This window comes from Esox lucius, chromosome 20 (genome assembly GCF_011004845.1).
Source record: "Esox lucius isolate fEsoLuc1 chromosome 20, fEsoLuc1.pri, whole genome shotgun sequence".
In the NCBI taxonomy this organism is placed as follows: Eukaryota; Metazoa; Chordata; class Actinopteri; order Esociformes; family Esocidae; genus Esox; species Esox lucius.
This window is the reverse complement of record NC_047588.1, coordinates 44,971,863-44,993,077: the sequence shown is the minus strand read 5'-3', so window position 1 is coordinate 44,993,077 and position 21,215 is coordinate 44,971,863. Positions and strand designations below refer to the sequence as shown.

General features: G+C 40.8%; 2 protein-coding genes across 4 annotated transcripts in view; both read left to right on the top strand.

The window, feature by feature from the left end:
- Positions 1-3,269, top strand: part of LOC105007829 (UDP-glucuronosyltransferase) — a 32,306-nt gene extending 29,037 nt beyond the window's left edge. Inside the window, exons 5-6 of the mRNA XM_029115597.2 lie at positions 783-1,002; positions 1,328-3,269. Coding sequence (XP_028971430.2) covers positions 783-1,002; positions 1,328-1,613 — 506 coding nt within the window. The 3' untranslated portion in view covers positions 1,614-3,269. The remainder of the gene's footprint in view (positions 1-782; positions 1,003-1,327) is intronic.
- Positions 3,270-9,369: 6,100 nt separating this feature from the next.
- On the top strand, positions 9,370-20,600 carry prmt2 (protein arginine methyltransferase 2). Of its 3 annotated transcripts, XM_034288916.1 has the most exons (10): positions 9,370-9,686; positions 12,388-12,570; positions 12,753-12,914; positions 13,254-13,454; positions 14,649-14,824; positions 17,221-17,350; positions 18,951-19,087; positions 19,515-19,686; positions 19,891-19,947; positions 19,995-20,600. In XM_034288916.1, the coding sequence occupies exons 1-9, from the start codon at positions 9,603-9,605 to the stop codon at positions 19,921-19,923; spliced, it is 1,278 nt and encodes a 425-aa protein (XP_034144807.1). In that variant the 5' UTR covers positions 9,370-9,602; the 3' UTR covers positions 19,924-19,947; positions 19,995-20,600. The 3 variants fall into 3 exon arrangements, with proteins under 3 accessions (XP_034144807.1, XP_034144806.1, XP_034144808.1); XM_034288915.1 differs by having other exon boundaries at positions 19,891-20,600; XM_034288917.1 differs by having other exon boundaries at positions 9,371-9,686; positions 13,254-13,418; positions 19,891-20,600.
- The last annotated feature ends 615 nt before the right edge of the window (positions 20,601-21,215 follow it).

The window sequence follows — 21,215 nt, the reverse complement described above, 5'->3', positions numbered from 1 at the left end:
TACTATTATCTACTGAATATAGGGTTTAAATTATTTGCACATTATTGCATTCTGTTTTTCTCTATATTTTACACAGCATCACAACTTTCTTGGAAATGGGTTTGTATTATTTTGTCTTCCGTCACGGCGCTCAGTTACTGAAGGAACCGATTGCGTCTCCAGCGAACTCTCAGATCCAGCATCCGTGACCCCAGCATTAGGATATGTGGGTCTGGTCCCTGATCAAACTAACCTTCCAGACAGCAAGGTCGTTCAAGCACATCGGACCCTAACAAGCATTTAGATCCAGGTGCAGACGGGTCTCCTGATACTGAGCACCACTGCAGGCATCAAGATGTTCCTTCTAGAGCTTCTGGAGCTGTTCTGTCATGTGGAACCAGAGGCGTAACACCCGGTTCAGCTCCAGCTGTCGGGATGCATATTTGTGCTCTCCACTGGGATAGACTCTGACAGATATTGACACGTTGTAAAGCAAGGCTTCACCTAACAGCTTTTGAGGGGTTTTGATGTCAGTGCTTCCAGTCAGACATAGAAGAGGCTATCAATTCAGCAGAAGCGAGCAAGTATTATAATCAAAGTATCTACTACTGATCTACTACTGTTGCCATAGTGAGTAGAAACAAACATCTTGTACTTCTTCATCATGGAGTCTCTTATACCTCAAATGTCCTAGGCCATCCTACAGTGCAGATCTTCATCATGGAATATATTCTGCCTTCCATGTTCTAGGCAATCCTAAAGTCAAGGTCTTCATCATGGATTATGTTCCTTCCATGTTCTAGGCCATCCTAAAGTCAAGGTCTTCATGACCCATGGAGGAACCCACGGTATCTATGAGGGTATATGTAATGCTGTTCCCATGGTGATGCTGCCGTTGTTTGGTGACCAGGGGGACAATGTACTTCGCATGGCAGTGAGGGGTGTAGGAGAGGTGCTCAGTGTTTTCGATATCACCTCAGATAAACTGGTGGAGACCCTGAACAAGGTCATCAACAACTCAAGGTCAGACTTCATTCTACTCCATAATAATAAATCCAAATGACTTGACGCCTGTATTATTCTACATACAAAATTGATATAAATTGTGGATACAGTGTAGGTTAATGTACATTACCATTCAATTTCTGTCATGCAGTGAGGCTGAACTTACAGAACAAATTGAGACCTACTGTAGGAGTGAGAGATGTTGATATAAATAAGTTATTAATGCTACAGGAAGTAATGAGATCCACATTGTAGCTTGAATACAATGTAGTAATGAGATTCCCAGACACTCATGAAACATCTGCAGCATTCCTGACGGTTTCTCTCTGTCCGTCCTCCCCAGTTACAAGGAGAAAATGTTGAAGTTGTCAGCGGTGCATAAAGACCGACCCATGGAGCCACTGGATCTGGCCGTGTTCTGGACGGAGTTTGTGATGCGCCACCGCGGAGCAGAACACCTGAGACCCGCTGCTCACTACCTCAACTGGATCCAGTACCACAGTTTGGACGTAATCCTTCTGCTACTCACCATAGCGATCACTGTTGTCGTGGGGACCGTTACATGCTGCAAAGTCTGTTTCCACAAGTGCTGCAGAGAGAGGAAGACTATGAAGAAGAAGAGGGAATGAATGCATGTATATGAATGCAATGTGAACGAATGAATGTAATGTGAATGAATGAATGTAATGTGAATTAATTAATATAATGTGAATGAATGAATATAATGTGAATGAATGAATGTAATGTGAATGAATGCATGTGCCATTAACTCTAGGTGAAGATTCAATTCAAACCCTGTGGTAAAGTGATGTTTAATAAAAGTTTCCTGTGTTTGCGAAGATTGTATTAGGGTTAGGGTAAACCAAAGATAAGTGTCTAACCCTAACACCACAGAGATAAATAGATATCTAACCCTAACACCACAGAGATAAATAGATATCAACCCCTAATACCACAGAGATAAATAGATAGATGTCTAACCCTATCACCACAGAGAGAAATAAATGTCTAACCCTAACACCACAGAGATAGATATCTAACCCTAACACCACAGAGATAGATAGATGTCTGACCCTATCACCACAGAGAGAAATAAATGTCTAACCCTAACACCACAGAGATAAATAAATGTCTAACCCTAAAACCACAGAGATAAATAAATGTCTAACCCTAACACCAAAGAGATAGATAGATGTCTAACCCTATCACCACAGAGAGAAATAAATGTCTAACCCTAACACCACAGAGATAGATATCTAACCCTAACACCACAGAGATAGATAGATGTCTAACCCTATCACCACAGAGAGAAATAAATGTCTAACCCTAACACCACAGAGATAAATAAATGTCTAACCCTAAAACCACAGAGATAAATAAATGTCTAACCCTAAGACCAAAGAGATAAATAAATGTCTAACCATAACACCAAAGAGATAAATAAATGTCTAACCCGAACACCAAAGAGATAAATAGATGTCTAACCCCATCACCACAGAGATGAATAGATGCCTAACCCCAACACCACAGACATAAATAGATATCTAACCCCAACACCACAGAGATGAATAGATATCTAACCCTAACACCACAGACATAAATAGATATCTAACCCCAACACCACAGACATAAATAGATATCTAACCCTAACACCACAGACATAAATAGATATCTAACCCTAACACCACAGACATAAATAGATATCTAACCCCAACACCACAAACATAAATAGATATCTAACCCTAACACCACAGACATAAATAGATATCTAACCCCAACACCACAGACATAAATAGATATCTAACCCTAACACCACAGACATAAATAGATATCTAACCCTAACACCACAGACATAAATAGATATCTAACCCCAACACCACAAACATAAATAGATATCTAACCCTAACACCACAGAGATAAATAGATATCTAACCATAACACCACAGACATAAATATATATCTAACCCCAACACCACAGACATAAATAGATATCTAACCCTAACACCACAGAGATAAATCGATACTTGTGTGTGGTAACCGTTGCAAATGATGGCTCAATTTAAATGTAGGATAAAATGTCCAACACCCTCCACATGCTGCGGATTGAAATCCAGCTCTAGGCTTTAGGTTCAAGTCGAAAGGGTATTTCTACTGCCCCCACTTGGCCCTGAGTCTAAACCACATAGAGTACATCTGGAACTTCATTAGGAAATACACTCACCTAAAGGATTATTAGGAACACCTGTTCAATTTCTCATTAATGCAATTATCTAATCAACCAATCACATGGCAGTTGCTTCAATGCATTTAGGGGTGTGGTCCTGGTCAAGACAATCTCCTGAACTCCAAACTGAATGTCAGAAAGGGAAATTTGAGCGTGGCATGGTTGCTGGTGCCAGACGGGCCGGTCTGAGTATTTCACAATCTGCTCAGTTACTGGGATTTTCACGCACAACCATTTCTAGGGTTTACAAAGAATGGTGTGAAAAGGGAAAAATATCCAGTATGCGGCAGTCCTGTGGGCGAAAATGCCTTGTTGATGCTAGAGGTCAGAGGAGAATGGGCCAACTGATTCAAGCTGATAGAAGAGCAACTTTGACTGAAATAACCACTCGTAACAACCGAGGTATGCAGCAAACTTTTGTGAAGCCACAAGACGCACAACCTTGAGGTGGGTGGGCTACAACTGCAGAAGACCCCACTGGGTACCACTCATCTCCACTACAAATAGGAAAAAGAGGCTACAATTTACACAAGCTCACCAAAATTGGACAGTTGAAGACTGGAAGAATGTTGCCTGGTCTGATGAGTCTCGATTTCTGTTGAGACATTAAGATGGTAGTCAGAATTTGGCGTGTCAGAATTTGGCGTAAACACAATGAGAACATGGATCCATCATGTCTTGTTACCACTGTGCAGGCTGGTGGTGGTGGTGTAATGGTGTGGGGGATGTTTTCTTGGCACACTTTAGGCCCATTAGTGCCAATTGGGCATCGTTTAAATGCCATGTCCTACCTGAGCATTGTTTCTGACCATGTCCACCCCTTTATGACCACCATGTACCCTATCCTACTTCCAGCAGGATAATGCACCATGTCACAAAGCTCGAATCATTTCAAATTGGTTTCTTGAACATGACAATGAGTTCACTGTACTGAAATGGCCCCCACAGTCACCAGATCTCAACTCAATAGAGCATCTTTGGGATGTGGTGGAACGGGAGCTTCGTGCCCTGGATGTGCATCCCACAAATCTCCATCAACTGCAAGATGCTATCCTATCAATATGAGCCAACATTTCTAAAGAATGCTTTCAGCACCTTGTTGAATCAATGCCATGTAGAATTAAGGCAGTTCTGAAGGCGAAAGGGGGTCAAACACAGTATTAGTATGGTGTTCCTAATAATCCTTTAGGTCAGTGTATATGAATAGTTTACTCTGTCAAGAGAAAGCAAAGACAGACATTTGATAAAACACTGCTAAGTAAGCTGAACCTACTAGTAGTGTTTGTGTGTGCGCGGATGTGTGTGTGTAGTTTTCCTCTTGATGTTTTTTTTCTAATGTCTCAGGATATTGTTGATATCGATATCTCTTTCCACAGCTGCTGTGCAATTGGAATATAATGATCCCTGTCTAAATCAAAGTATTCAACATGTGTTATGCTAATACATATTGACAGGCATCTTTCAACACTAAATGAAAGTAACTTCCAGTTTTCCACAGGAATTCACTTAGGTGTTTTTTAAGCTAGGATAAACCAAAGTAGTATTTAGCATATTGTAGATTGTATAGGCATACGTTTACATCATGTATGCACTGTAATTGTCACAACTGAAAAAACTAATAAATTGTAGTAGATATGGTGTCTTTGTTCTTTGTTTCTTATGAGTAGGAATGTATTCAGAGATGGTGATTTCTATTTAATATACAGTACTGTGGCTCTCAGAATTATTCAACCCCCTCGGTCTTCACATTTTTTGTGCAAAGATTTGCCACTTATCAATGCAAAAAAAGCCCACAATGTCAAAATTTTAATATCTACAAATTGTTCCAAATTAAAGACAAATACAAAACAGAAAATAATTAATTGATCATAAGCATTCACCCCCTTTGTTATGAATGGCTGTGGGGATGGCGGTGGATTTAGGTATGGGTGAGATGACTGCAGCCCAGGACGGCATGAGTCGCCCGCACAAAGAAATCCGGAATGGTGGCATTTGCATGATTGGTTTTCTATTGCTCATTTGCATATTACAAAAATGATGTCATGGCTGAATCTCATTTTTACATTATATTTTTACATTTTAGTTATTTAGCAGACGCACCTATCCAGAGAGGGTGGGGGGGGGTTCTGAAAGTTGGAAAAATTCTACATTAGGACATGTTGTATATTGTATATTGTGCAACAAATGTATTTAGGGTGTCAGACTCGTGTACTGTATTTCAATATGAATTCATGGGCACCTCTGAAATATTTTGGGGTATGAGGAGCCATCTAGGCTTTGGGAAATGTAGTTTTATTTGTGTATTTTTGTTAACAATTTTACATTTTAATATCTTTATTTGTATTTATATACTACAATTTGTTTCCATTTGTCTTTGTTACCTTCTTTTTGATATTTATTAGTCTTATTTCTGTAAATATTTGTATATTTATATGGGGGGGTGCTGAAAAGGAGGTTCGCCCAGGGAGCCATACAAACTATAACCGCCATTGTGTGGGGCAACCAACTACCTTTATTTCAACTAATTAGATCACGTAATTAGTTGAATGGAGCCTACTTGTGTGTAATCAAGGTGTTTCACATAATTTAAGGTTAAATACACCTTTCTATGGTCACCACTTGCATTTACACAGTGCCCCATGATTTGACCTATTTTGACTCTAAACACTCCATTGAGTATAGTTAACAGCAGTGTAGAGTATAGTTAACAGCAGTGTAGAGTATAGTTAACAGCAGTGTAGAGTATAGTTAACAGCAGTGTAGAGTATAGTTAACAGCAGTGTGTAGTTTTTCTGCTAAGAACCAAAATGTTATACATATACAGTCATTAGCATTGTAGGTATAGATTAAGTTAAATGTTAGCAAACCTTGCAATTGTACAGTGCCCCCGTATTTGATATTATATTCTGACTCTACACTCTCTCGAGTATTTCCTAGAATACAATCACTTCGGCACATAAGTGTTTTTGTGTTATAAAGCGATATGTATTCCATGTTCAGTGATTTGCAATGGCTGAATTTTCTTGCCCTGAAACGTTTTATATTTTAAAACCCACATTTTATGGAAATGTCACTTAAATATGAACTAATATTTATCATTGTTAAGAGGTTTATACTAATACATCGGCAACTTTTATTTTGAAATATTCAAAATGTTTGTGTCCCAGACACGTAGCTGTTGAACTATGTAACTTTACAGTATCAGATTTCTGTTTGTTTTTTCAAATTACAACAATCTCAGCTAGCTTGCTACAGCAAGTTACACACAACATGTGTGAAATAACACGTTTCCGTCTAAAATAAATTATTGTCTATAATCAGCAGATGATGATAATAGGTAGCCTTTGTCCACAAAAACGTAGCCTTGTTACTCCTACTTTCGTCCTCTGATTACAATGCTGCTGTTTGTGTTACTGCCCTGACGTAGGCCAGGGTGGGGTCCAGTAGTCGGAAAATAATAGGTCCAAAAATACATTTTGTGTCATTCACAGAGCAGGCTTTAATCTTCTGCATCGTCAGGTATCAAAACAAGAATAATTATTTACTATTTAACATATTTAATCACTTGTTCATATTCTATTCGAGCAAACCTATTCTCTTTATGCAAAACAACTGAGCTATACACTTTAACTAAACATGGACAAATCAATAGTGATCTCTCTTTTATAAGGTTTTCTCACCATAAACCAACATCTTCAACATTTACCTAGTTACTGTAATTTATTATAGCTCAAATTAAATCATTTATAACATTCACCCATTAGTCTGCATCAATCATCCATTTTCACTTGAATGCATTAAGGAACTTTGTGTAATTCATTTTCACTGTAATGCATTAAGGAACTTTGAGTTATTCATTTTCACTTTCATTCACATGCAGTTTCACATTTACAGATTAGCTACTTCCAACAAAACATTAGCAACAGTCCCGCTAGTATTAGTGCATCAACTCTCCATAATTCCCACAGCCGTTAGCTAGCTAGCGTGATAACTTTGGGATCACACTCTCAACAACATTCACTTCTATCATACTTCTCAGAGTGAACGGCTACAAAACTTGTTTATGTCACATCAGACAATTTGTTATCCTAATGTAGGCTGTTTTACAGATACATTTACAAACCTGTATTCGGAAAAGAATAGAATTATTAACTACATGAAAAACAAAAAAAAATTTAACCCTCTAAATTTGCATACTAAATTCAATGAGCTAGCTTGCTCTGTTTAGCGTACTGTGCCTAAAAGTGATTTCTACAATTAAATTAAATTATAATATTTATATGTATATAATATTTTATAATTTAAAACCACAGTTAATAGACTCTGTGCACCAGCGTAGTGACAAACTTCCGCTTTTGACTAGAAGTCGGTATTGCAGTTTCCGGTTTACTTACAAATACTCATCCGCATTAGTAAACACCTAAACTCACAACAAGATGAGTGATGCTGTTGTACGGAAAAAAATAGAAATATAATGTACGTGACTCATTTAAGTTTCAAGATACAAGTGGGGCATCATTTTAATCAGGAGAATGTCCTCTTTTTAATAAAATGTGGCTTGAGCCATTCAATGACTTCAAACGCTAGACTAGAAAAGGTGATTTTTTATATACTTCCACGTAACGCAGGTTTAAGCGCAATTAATACCATATAGGACCAGATGTTTACTTCCTATGCCAGTTGTTATTTTTCAGTTTTGTTGTGAAATGAGGTTACAGTAGTAAAATAAAAGAGGAGAACTGTTTTGGTGCTTTTTTGAGGCTTTGGAATTTTAAGCTTCATTCAGGTTAGAAGAGGCTGAACAAAGGTTTGTTTCAATTCACTTGCTATGGGGACGCGCTAGCAATCCATCTCAGCCAGCGTTCTTTTGCCGTTTTTGAGGCTAGGGTGAATTTTAATGCGTTCTATTGTCCTGCCTAATACTACACTAAAAAGGAACACGTTGCTAACTAGCTTAGCTGATAGCCGGCCGGCACACCACAGTAAACTACTTACCCTCATAGTTGTGCAGATAACTCGATACGTAGAGTTTGAATCCCTTGTTCCGCTTGCTTTTTGGAGCAGGGGACCAGGCATCAACAATTCGATGGACATCACTAATGCTTATTTTAGGCAGGTCTTGGAGACATCTACTAAAAACTGAAATGTTGGGCGACGCGGGTGATCGCCTTAAGTAAACCGGAAAATGATATGCTAACATCTGGCTAAAACAGAAGTTCGTCCATACGCTTGTGCACAGAGCCTATTGTTATCTTTGGAAATAAAGAAATATACATTTGCACTGTATTTAAAGTACTATCCTATTTCTTCCTACATTACACCATAGCCATTTTGTACTCTTAAAGTAAGAACTAATAACGTACTTGTGTCCTTGAGAAGAACGTTCTTGCCAAGCGTCCTTGCGAGAACGGTCTTGCAAGTTCGCGAGGAGAGGATCTGGATTGAGATGCATGTGTACTTAGATATTTCGCAATACCCTTCCACTCTATGAGGGCTGTAACCTCCTCGTAGTCCCTGAATAAAATATTAATTAGAATATGAACGGCAGAATGTTGTATGGAGACTATGGGTCATGAAAGATGACGTCAAACGAGTTCAAGTACGGACAAAAATGCGGATTGTTCAAACAGATTATGTTTGGTGTACTTAAAGATTGTCCACAACACTACTTGGTTAATAATCTTTTTGAATTTGCTAAATACTTCATTCATAAATGCAGATTTCTGAAACCCCCTGTCCTTTCCTTATTTTACTAATGAACTTAAAGCTCTTGCTGCTTCACTTTGCACCCTTTCAAATGGAAAAGCTTATACAGTAGCCAATTTCTTCAATTAACTAAGTGTACTTCAGCTCCTTTACCCCTTGCAAGGACTTACTTTTACATTAATGTTTTATTTTATTTATTATTATTATTATTTATTTTCTGTCTTTCTTGATTGTATATTTGATTTGAGACTTTGTCGCTGTTACTTATTGTATTTTGCAAATATATCTGCCTTTTGAAAATTGTTAGTTAATATTGTTTGTTCAAAACCTATTTTGTCTGTAAAATTGGATTCAATAAAGAAAAAAGGAGAAAAAATGCGGATTTGATAAACGGACACAATGAAAACCCGGAAACGCTTTTTAACGTTGTTCAGAAGACGTAGGGACGCAGTGACGTAAACGATTAGAAGCCGTTCAGGTTAATGTTTCCAGTTTCACCAAAACTCTCTGCCTACATTTTCATCAAAATAATTACATATGAAGAATACTTTTTATTAGCGTTTGATCGCAGTACCTTTAGTTTTTAGATTTTCTGACTAAGGGAATATTATCTCATACTTTGTAGATACGTTACAGATCTGTGAAAGTCTTGCCATTTGGTTTTGATTGTTTAGAAAGTTATTTCGCAATGCATCAGGAAGAAACAGACAATACCAATAAACCAGAGGAGTTTATCGGACTGTCTGATTTCACGAGCTGCGGCAACGAACTGGTGAGTTACTTGAGCTGTAAATGGACTGTTCCGATTTCGTTAGTATGTAGGAGTTACAGTCTCTTTACATAAGTTTGGAAACCAAATGTTTACTAAAGAACAAACATTGGAAAATCACTTACTAAACACAAATAAGGTAGTTTCAGGCTTTTGGATGAATTTGATTCGTTGTTTATGTTATTGTTTGCTACTGCAAGCGACAATTGGGGGTGTTTCAGAAATCAGGGTTAATACTCTGAACTTAAACCACAACTCTGGGTTGTCAGACTCAGAGTTGACGGTTTCAAAACTGGTGGTAACAATTATTTCAATCAAGTTAAGTTAATTAAGGTTCAAAGCACGTCCATGAGGAGATAAAAAGCCCTCGTGAGTGGAACACAGATAACATGATTCACCATGGCAACAAGAGTAAAAGGGCTCGAACCCCCTACTTCACCCGAGTGGAGTTAGATACATTAATGAATGCATAAGCAGAATGAGTATATATTTACGAAGACAAGCAATACAGTAGCATCAGCAAAAGAACGTGAGCTAGCATGCCTGACCGAGTCAATGCGTGAGCATTAACTGAAAAAAATAGTTTTATCTCGAGTGTTCATAAACATTTATGTAATGTGTGTGTGTGTGTGTGTGTGGGGGGGGGGGGGGTGTAACATTTATGCTGGTGCATAATGTAATTGGCAGCAACTGAAGATGAAATATTAAAATATATTTCAGACATCAAAAGTAAAATTTCTGTAAGAGGAATTGTGATGTTGTTTAGCCTTCCCTGCCTCATTAAACAGCTACATTTAATATATACTTTTTAAAAATAATATTAAATAAAATAATATAAAATAATAATTTTATTTATATAGTGCTTTTCAAGGACCTTGTTTTTCATAATGAACGTGAAATAGAAACACATTTTGAACAGATGAGACTTGAGACGTTGCTGGAAGATGGGGACAGTCTCAGAGTCAGGGTTGGTTTTGGGGAGAGAGTTCCAGAGCCTAGGAGAAACCCTTGAGAATGCCCTGTCACCAAAGCCTTTGAGCTTGGACTTGGGGATTATGAGATGGCCTGCAGTACCGGAATGGAGTGTGTTGGTTGACCCTAACGCAACCACCCCCAGGACACAAGGGCCTACATAAGAGGACAGTAATTCTAATTAATGATATATGTACATGAATCCCTTAGCCAGTGTTAGCTCAGTGACGCCCACCCATTTGTCCTAGACAGAAATTGGCACGCTGATTTTCTTGTAGCAATACAATTCTTTGTTGGCCAACCTGCACATTAATGCTGTGGAAAGACGTCCTGTTCACATAATCTCACAATTTACTGAAGGAGCTGTGATAGAAATATGAGTGCCATCTCTGCAGCCAATTACACCTGGAAACAATAAAATATGAACTGATTAGTGTTTCAAGTCTCAAAGCTTCATACTAAATAAACACAATACTGCTTAGACTGAGACCTGCCATTCTGTGGAGTTCTGCTGTGATGGGTCTTGTGGGTCTGTGACCTGGGAACATTACAAACATGTTTCAGTGCAAGAGTCACATCTAACAGCCTGACAGACGGTTGCCTTGGAAATATGCTCAGCATCACCGATGTTATACAGAAAACTGCAACACAAATAAAAAAATTCGAAGTGAGAGCATGTCCACGATGTTTAAACGGTGCGAATGGCATATGAATTAGATATTCCCCCTCATTGATAATTTTTTTTAAAAAAGCCCCCTCATTTAATCCTGGAGACAGACCTGAGATAAATGTTGATTGTACAGAAAAATAGTCATGCTCAAACAATCATCAAGGAATGATAAAACATTCAAGTGGGGTCAGATCACCCTCTCCCAAAGGGGATTTCTGCAGGGTATTTGTGCTTCAATATGAACTGGCTCCTCGAGAAAAGGATGCGACCTGTCTGACATTCAGATGGCAGGTTTCAGTTAAAGAGTAGGACAAACTCAGGGTTAGTTGAACAAAACCTGCTAGCGAGCAGGTTAGCTTCACGGAGTATGTAGCCATAGTAACTGTGTCAGAGAAACACTGAACTGGCTCTTTGAAACCGTAAACCCAGAATTTCCATTTAGTATAGGTTTGACACCTTTAAATTACCTTTATTCAAAATGGGAAGAAATGTTTCTACCAAAGACTGAAGAACTCTCCTAGTATAAAGAAAAAATACAGAGAATATTATAAAAGTACACAGAGTGAAAGATAACAGTCTTCCTTCTCTATTGTTGAAGTAATTAAACAACAGTAACCTGGATTTATAGATATGCAACTATTGTCTTGGACTGCTTTGAATATGTTGCTCATTATTATGGTAACCCACCATAACTCCTCTGTCTTGTATATAGGCTATATCTATATTTACAATTACACTGTAGATAACATTTGGAATGGAGATCGACTAATAGCGTTTCCATAAATAACCCTAACCTCAAAGAAAGGAACTTGTGGACACCATTTTATATTTCTGTTTACTATAAGGAAAGGTATTTTGAGCTTGGGAAACTACCTGTAACTAGCATTAGCTGGGGTTGGACTGTAGATAAAGGGCTTTCTTGCCAAAATCTTCAATCGTCCCTTAAATGTCTAAAATTTGAATCACCAAATATACTTTCTGTCCCTGATCTATGTGCTAATAATCACATATCCCTGCAAAAGATAAGCTCCATGCTACCTGTCTTTCTGTCTCTGACCCCAGCTGAGTTTCAGAGCTGGTGAAAGACTTGTGGTCCTGACCAAGACATCATCTGACTGGTGGTGGGCAGAGCTACGAGGCGTATGTGGCTACGTTCCCTCAAGTTACCTGCAGCCAAGTGATCCAGGGAAGGAGGAAGAGGACCCGTGGCAGGATGAAGAGTACTTTGGCAACTATGGAACTCTGGCATGTCTTCTCTCGTATTTAACAATACACTGATATTAAATGCATGTTATCTGACAACTGGCTTCATAATGTTTTTGACATGATATCATGTCAGATAACTAAGGCAGTTAACTCTTAAATATGTTGTCTGACATTTCTTAACTGTCTTGGTAACAGTTGTGTCTGTGTTTCTGCTGAGGCAGAGGCTGCACCGGGAAATGTTGAGTGACAGGCCTAGGACGGAGGCATACCGCCAGGTGATCCTGACCAACAGCCCCCACCTCAGGGGGAAGGTGGTCATGGACCTGGGCTGTGGCACTGGAATCATCAGCCTGTTCTGTGCCCGTCTGGCCCAGCCCAAAGCTGTAAGGACACCTCGCCATAACATCAGTCCTCATTGCGTCACGTCAACATGTAACAATTTGTTAGGTGAAGGTTTATTGCTGGGTTGCATGTTCTCTTGGACATTACAGTGGATACATATATTGCCATCTAGTGGACAATGTACATTAAAACACTTGGTTTTAGTTTTGCTGATGTATTGCACTCTTGAGTTATGTTGATTTAGCATAATATTCTGTGTTGTAGGTGTAATAACGCCTGTGTTGTCTTTCTGAAGGTGTAATAACGACTGTGTTGACTTTCTGAAGGTGTAATAACTCCTGTCCTGTCTTTCTATAGTGAACTATGTTGTGTTGTTGAAGGTGTTTGCAGTTGAGGCCAGCTCCATTGCTGAGCACACTAAGACCTTGGTGAGACAGAACGGCTGTGAGGAAGTGGTGACAGTGTTCCAGTGTCGGGCTGAGGAGCTCAGTCTACCAAGCAGAGTAGACGTCCTAGTCTCAGAGTGGATGGGGAACTGTCTACTGGTACACCGTTTCACTAACGCCTCTGACAATCTACTGGTACACCACGTTTCACTAACGCCTCTGACAATCTACTGGTACACCACGTTTCACTAACGCCTCTGACAATCTACTGGTACACCACGTTTCAATAACGCCTCTGACAATCTACTGGTACACCACGTTTCAATAACGCCTCTGACAATCTACTGGTACACCACGTTTCAATAACGCCTCTGACAATCTACTGGTACACCACGTTTCACTAACGCCTCTGACAATCTACTGGTACACCACGTTTCACTAATGCCTCTGACAATCTACTGGTACACCACGTTTCACTAACGCCTCTGACAATCTACTGGTACACCACGTTTCAATAACGCCTCTGACAATCTACTGGTACACCACGTTTCAATAACGCCTCTGACAATCTACTGGTACACCACGTTTCAATAACGCCTCTGACAATCTACTGGTACACCACGTTTCACTAACGCCTCTGACAATCTACTGGTACACCACGTTTCACTAATGCCTCTGACAATCTACTGGTACACCACGTTTCAATAACGCCTCTGACAATCTACTGGTACACCACATTTCACTAACGCCTCTGACAATCTACTGGTACACCACTTTTCACTAACGCCTCTGACAATCTACTGGTACACCACGTTTCACTAACGCCTCTGACATCCTGAACCTTCAATTCCTATCTGCTATTTTTCTGAGCTCACATTCTGCCTCAAGTTGTGTTTGCATGAACGGTCTCAGAATGGGAGAACTGATCAAGGATCAGTTTTGCCTTTTCATTCATAGTGAACGACTGGATCATAGATAGCACTCCTAGTCTTGATGTCTGATACGGTTGCTGGTGTGTGAATGACTGCTCTCCTTCCGCCGTCCTCCAGTGTGAATGACTGCTCTCCGTCCGCCGTCCTCCAGTGTGAATGACTGCTCTCCTTCTGCCGTCCTCCAGTGTGAATGACTGCTCTCCGTCCGCCGTCCTCCAGTGTGAATGACTGCTCTCCGTCCGCCGTCCACCAGTGTGAATGACTGCTCTCCGTCCGCCGTCCTCCAGTGTGAATGACTGCTCTCCGTCCGCCGTCCTCCAGTGTGAATGACTGCTCTCCGTCCGCCGTCCTCCAGTGTGAATGACTGCTCTCCGTCCGCCGTCCTCCAGTGTGAATGACTGCTCTCCGTCCGCCGTCCTCCAGTGTGAATGACTGCTCTCTGTCCGCCGTCCTCCAGTTTGAGTTTATGGTGGAGTCTGTGCTGCAGTCGCGAGACCGCTGGCTGAAGGAGGGTGGAATGATGTGGCCCTCTGGGGCCACGGTCTGCCTGGTGCCCTGTCAGGCTGGTAGCTACTATGCAGAGACTATGTGCTTCTGGGAGCAGCTCTATGGACTGGACTTCACTGCATTACAGTAAGATCCAAACCTGGGGTTCAGGCCCGGTGGTCAGACACATTACAGTAAGATCCAAACCTGGGGTTCAGGCCCGGTGGTCAGACACATTACAGTAAGATCCAAACCTGGGGTTCATGCCCGGTGGTCAGACACATTACAGTAAGATCCAAACCTGGGGTTCAGGCCCGGTGGTCAGACACATTACAGTAAGATCCAAACCTGGGGTTCAGGCCCGGTGGTCAGACACATTACAGTAAGATCCAAACCTGGGGTTCAGGCCCGGTGGTCAGACACATTACAGTAAGATCCAAACCTGGGGTTCAGGCCCGGTGGTCAGACACATTACACTAAGATCCAAACCTGGGGTTCAGGCCCGGTGGTCAGACACATTACAGTAAGATCCAAACCTGGGGTTCAGGCCCGGTGGTCAGACACATTACAGTAAGATCCAAACCTGGGGTTCATGCCCGGTGGTCAGACACATTACAGTAAGATCCAAACCTGGGGTTCAGGCCCGGTGGTCAGACACATTACAGTAAGATACAAACCTCACGGTCCCCAGACCTAAATCCCATTGAGAACCTCTGGAACGTTAAGTATCGGTGCATCCGACGCCGCCAAAAAGCACCTTAGACTGTCCAGGAGCTCACTGATACCCTGATCCAGGTCTGGGAGGAGATCCCCCCCTTGATAAAGGATTTCAGCTGCTCAACAGTCCGTGGTCTCCTTTGTCATATTTTTCGTTTCATAATGCGCCAAATTATTTCTTTGTGAAAGGTCTGGACTGCAGACATGACAGTTTAGCACCCTGTCTCTTTTACTACAGAGCCATGCTGTTGTAATACGTGCAGAATGTGGTTTGGCATTGTCTTGCTGAAATAAGACCTTCCCTGAAATATAAGTTGTCTGGATGTGTTGTGTTGATGTGTTGTGTTGCTCCAAAACCTGTATATATTCTTCAGCAGTAATGGAGCCTTCACATGTGCAAGACACTCATTCCATGAGCACTTATGCACCCCCATTGAACTGTGCGCTGATAACAAGCCGGATGGTCCCCCTCCTCTTTAGTCTGGAATACGCAGTGTCCATGAAACAATTTTTGATTCATCAGACCACACAACAGTTCTCCACTTCGCCTCAGTCCATCTTAAATGAGCTTGGGCCCAGAGAAGGTGCTAGTGTTTCTGGATCTTGTTTAGATAGGGTTTCTTGCATTTGTGGATTCAGCAATGTACTGTGTTCACAAACAATGGTTTTTGGAAGTGTTCCTGAGCCATTGCAGTGATGTCCACTACAGAATCGTGTCTGTTGTTAATGCAGTGCTGCCTGAGCGCCCGAAGGTCATGGCCATGCAATATTGTTTTTTGGCCTTGTCCCTTGCATACAGAGTTCTCCAGATTCTCTGAATCTTTTCATGGTATTATGTACTGTATTAATGCTATTATGTTCTGTAGATGAGACCTCCAAACTCTTTGCAATTTTACGTTATTCTAAAATGTTTGCACCTTTTGCCCGTGCAGTCTTTTAGAGTGGTGAACCCCTCCCCATCCTCACTTCTGACAAACCCATCCTCTCTGGAATGATCTTTTAATACCCAGTCATTTTACTGACCTGTTGCCAATTGACATAATTGGTGGTGTGATATTCCACCAGTTTTAGGGTTAGGGCTAACCCTAACCCTAACTTTTCCAGTTTTGCCTCTGTCCCAATGTTTTTTAAATGTATTGCTGTCGTCAAATTCCAAGTGGGCAAATATTTTTCAAGAAACAAAATGTCTCAGTTTTAACATTTGATATGTGGCCTTTGTATTATTTTCTGTTGAATATAGGGTTCCAATGATTTGTTTTTACATTTTACGCTGCGTCCCAACTTTTTGGGAAACGGTTGTAATACAGCTCTAAGTGTGGTTTTAGATTTAGTACAGCTCTTGTTGTAAGACTTTTTAAAAGGACCTTTCTGGCTGTGTTGCACTTAATTTACTGTGATCTTATTTTCACAATATTCATCATGTCAGGTATTTGTGTACAACTGTGTGTTTATTACCTGTGTGGATGGTGTCTGTAGTGTGACTGTCTGGAGTGATGTCATATTGATGTCATAGTGATGTCAGTGATGCAGCTACACTGTGGACAGTAAGTTTGGGCTACAATACTTCTGGGGCAATTCCCCAGACTCAGATTGGTCCTAATCCTGGATTTAAAAGAGAATCTGAGTTGAGTTTCCTTTGAAGTCCAGGATTAATCTTAATCAGTGTCCCTGGGTGATGAAGTTTGAAATGAAACCAGAGTAACAGCTACAACACCTTATAAGTCATTTTTGTGTCAGCGATTTTTAATATTGCAATTTAAACAAATCAATCTGTTTCTTAACTGTAGCTCGAGGTAAGTGAATTACTCCTCCCCCTCTGCCCCCAGACCACTGGCCCAGATGGAGTTCTTCTCTAGGCCCAGGTTCAGTCACCTCCTCCAGCCTGAAGACTGCCTGGCAACCCCCTGTGATGTCATTAATCTGGACATGCTCAGCCTGCAGGTTACAGACCTGGAGGTATAAAACGTCTGAAACCAGATCTGTTCAGATTTGGATCAATATACACTTTTCTGTTTAAAAAGCTGTGCAATATGTTAACAACATTGTTTTATGGTAAACTGGGGACAGTTGTTGATTTAAAGTACAGGAGCTTTTTTTTGGCTCATGTCATGACCCTTAAATATCTGCCCTCAAATTATCACAGTGACTGGCATAATCTGTAACCCATGTAAATTGAAATGTAAAGTTTATTGTCTCTGATCCAATAGTTCAACCATCTCCTACCATTGTGCTGTTAATTAAGGCACTTACAAGTACAATTACAGCTATTTTAGGATTCTGTAAAAAACACATCAGACCCCCCCCCCCCATCTGGAAAGCTGCTGACACTGAATCAAACCTATGCTTTTTGTGGTTTTGGCCTTAGATTTCTAGGCTATAATGTGGTTGGAATGGGGTTTAGGTGAGGGCCTGGAATCGATTAGCTTTTCAAATAGGTGTTGGCCACAGTCATGCATATGTTTATTAAGTGATTCCTCAATGCAAATTGTTAGACAGGATTCACAGACAGGTGGCGAGTGAACACAATTCATGACAGGAATCCGTGGGCTTCTCTCCATTGTTCATGTGAAGTGCTCTGGACAACTACAACACAAGTGTCTAATAAGTGACCCTTACACTGTAACATAAAAATACTTAATACTGTAAAAAATATTGGTGCCATTAATGAATTTTTCTTGTTTGAGTCTCAACCATATTTAGTGCTTGACTTGGGTAGGAGCTGTCATTTCTTGATTTGCAACAGTGTAAGGGTAACTTTATTGGCACTTGTGTTGTTGCCTGGAGTGCTTCACATTAACTACTTTCAATCAGATCTTAAAGGGAGTGCTCCTAATCTCAGCTTGTTACCTGCATAAAAGACACCTGTCCACAGAAGCAATCAATCAGATTCCAAACTCTCCACCATGGCCAAGACCAAAGAGCTGTCCAAGGATGTCAGGGACAAGATTGTAGACCTACACAAGGCTGGAATGGGCTACAAGACCATCGCCAAGCAGCTTGGTGAGAAGGTGACAACGGTGCAATTATTCTCAAATGGAAGAAACACAAAAGAACTCCCTCGGTCTGGGGCTCCATGCAAGATCTCACCTCATGGAGTTGCAATGATCATGAGAACAGTGAGGAATCAGCCCAGAACTACATGGAAGGATCTTGCCAATGATCTCAAGGCAGCTGGGACCATAGTCACCAAGAAAACAATTGGTAACACACTACACCATGAAGGACTGAAATCCTGCAGAGCCCGTAAGGTCCCCCTGCTCAAGAAAGCACATACAGGCCTGTCAGAAGTTTGCCAATGAACATGATGATTCAGAGGAGAACTGGGTGAAAGTGTTGTGGTCAGATGAGACCAAAATCAAGCTCTTTGGCATCAACTCAGCTCGCCTTGTTTGGAGGAGGAGGAATGCTGCCTATGACCCATTATGCTTTGGGGGTGATTTTCTGCTAAGGAGACAGGACAACTTCACCGCATCAAAGGGACGATGGACAGGGCCAAATACTTATTTCACTCATTAATGTGTGTCAAACTCGTAACTCAATCTTGTTTCCTTTCTAGGAGCTGAATGGACAATTTATCTTTGCGGTGGAAAAAGCTGGAATGTTCCATGGGTTCACTTCCTGGTTTAGAGTTCAGTTCCAAAACCTGGATAGAGATGGAACCACATTGGAGTTAGACACTGGGCCATATTCTGAGTAAGTCTAGAGTTATAGACACTGGGCCATATTCTGAGTAAGTCTAGAGTTATAGACACTGGGCCATATTCTGAGTAAGTCTAGAGTTATAGACACTGGGCCATATTCTGAGTAAGTCTAGAGTTATAGACACTGGGCCATATTCTGAGTAAGTCTAGAGTTATAGACACTGGGCCATATTCTGAGTAAGTCTAGAGTTATAGACACTGGGCCAGATTCTGAGTAAGTCTAGAGTTATAGACACTGGGCCATATTCTGAGTAAGTCTAGAGTTATAGACACTGGGCCATATTCTGAGTAAGTCTAGAGTTATAGACACTGGGCCATATTCTGAGTAAGTCTAGAGTTATAGACACTGGGCCATATTCTGAGTATGTAAATATTACAATCCTCAAAACGATGGGATATGAACCCCTCTCCCTCATCAGGCCAACCCACTGGAAGCAGACTCTGTTCATGTTGGACCATCCCGTCCCTCTGGTTGGTGGCGAGACAGTGTCTGGAAACATCCTTCTACACCGGAACCCCGTCTGGAGACGTCACATGACTATTACCATCCAATGGAGCATCAGCAGCACTGAGGACGCAGAAAACTGCCAGGCAATTCTCCCTATTAGAGCTCAATTCCATGATCACTTAGTCTTAATAATGCCAAACTTTAAATTAAACTGTTTCTCAGTCTTCTGACATAAATATAGAGTAGGGACACACAAATATCCAGTATTGAAACATGAATATAAAATCATAATGGATTTTGTGATTTAAAACAAGTAGTTTTTTAATGAAGCCGTTTTCTGCCTGCAGGTCCAAACAAAGAGTTTTCCCATGTGGAGATGATGCCGACCCAGGCTGTCACTTAAGGACGTACAGTCAGACTCTGACACAAGCCTGGGCCTCTGTCACTTAAGGACGTACAGTCAGACTCTGACACAAGCCTGGGCCTCTGTCACTTACGGACGCACAGTCAGACTCTGACACAAGCCTGGGCCTCTGTCACTTACGGACGACAGTCAGACTCTGACACAAGCCTGGGCCTCTGTCACTTACGGACGCACAGTCAGACTCTGACACAAGCCTGGGCCTCTGTCACTTAAGGACGTACAGTCAGACTCTGACACAAGCCTGGGCCTTTGTCATTTACGGACGACAGTCAGACTCTGACACAAACCTGGGCCTCTGTCACTTACGGACGTACAGTCAGACTCTGACACAAGCCTGGGCCTCTGTCACTTACGGACGACAGTCAGACTCTGACACAAGACTGGGCCTCTATTTGCTCTGCTTGTCAAGACAAACATGGTGGCTGCATTTCAATTTATCAAAATTAGAGAAAGTCCCCTTCACCTGTTTGGTTAAATTAGATTTGGATGTGACAGACATTGGACATTAAAGTAAATACCTTGTGTATTTATATCCATGGGCTAAACGCTGATTCACTTCAGTGCTGAAAATTAAACAACTGTAATTTTTAATTGTATATTTTGTCCCTTCTAATAAAAGAGACAAAATGCTCAGTCTGGTCATATGTAAAAAGGGGCCATTTTGGGATATTGTGGTCTTATTGTCATCAGATCTGCCTTGTATATTGATATTCTGATGTTATTGTCAAATAGAATGTTTACAGTGCATTTAGACCCAACATTTTGTTGCTTATTTTCCTCCTCATCTACACACTACACCCCATAATTAGCTGGCAAAAAACTTTTGAGAAGTGCCAAATAATATAAAAAACTGATTTACACATTTATGTAACATTCAAATATTCAGCACCCTTGCTATGACATAAATGAAGCTCACGGTCATCCAGTTTCCATTGATCGTCCTTGATGTTTCTACGACTTGATTGGAGTCCACATGAGGTAAATTCAATTGCTTGGACATGATTTATAGAAACATCTGTCCATAAATGTTTTGATTTAAATATTTTTTTGTCAGTTTTGTGGTTGCGCAGAGAATGCAAAACTGAACCGAGTCGCTTTTGTAGACTGTTGTGTAATTATTTAGACAGATAATGTTCTGCCAATCAGTCAAACATGGTCATTTCTCATGAGATTTTCTAATTTGAAGCATATGCTTTGGCGCCAGACCATTGCCATATTTTGACTAAGCATTTAATTGGATTCCCTTCT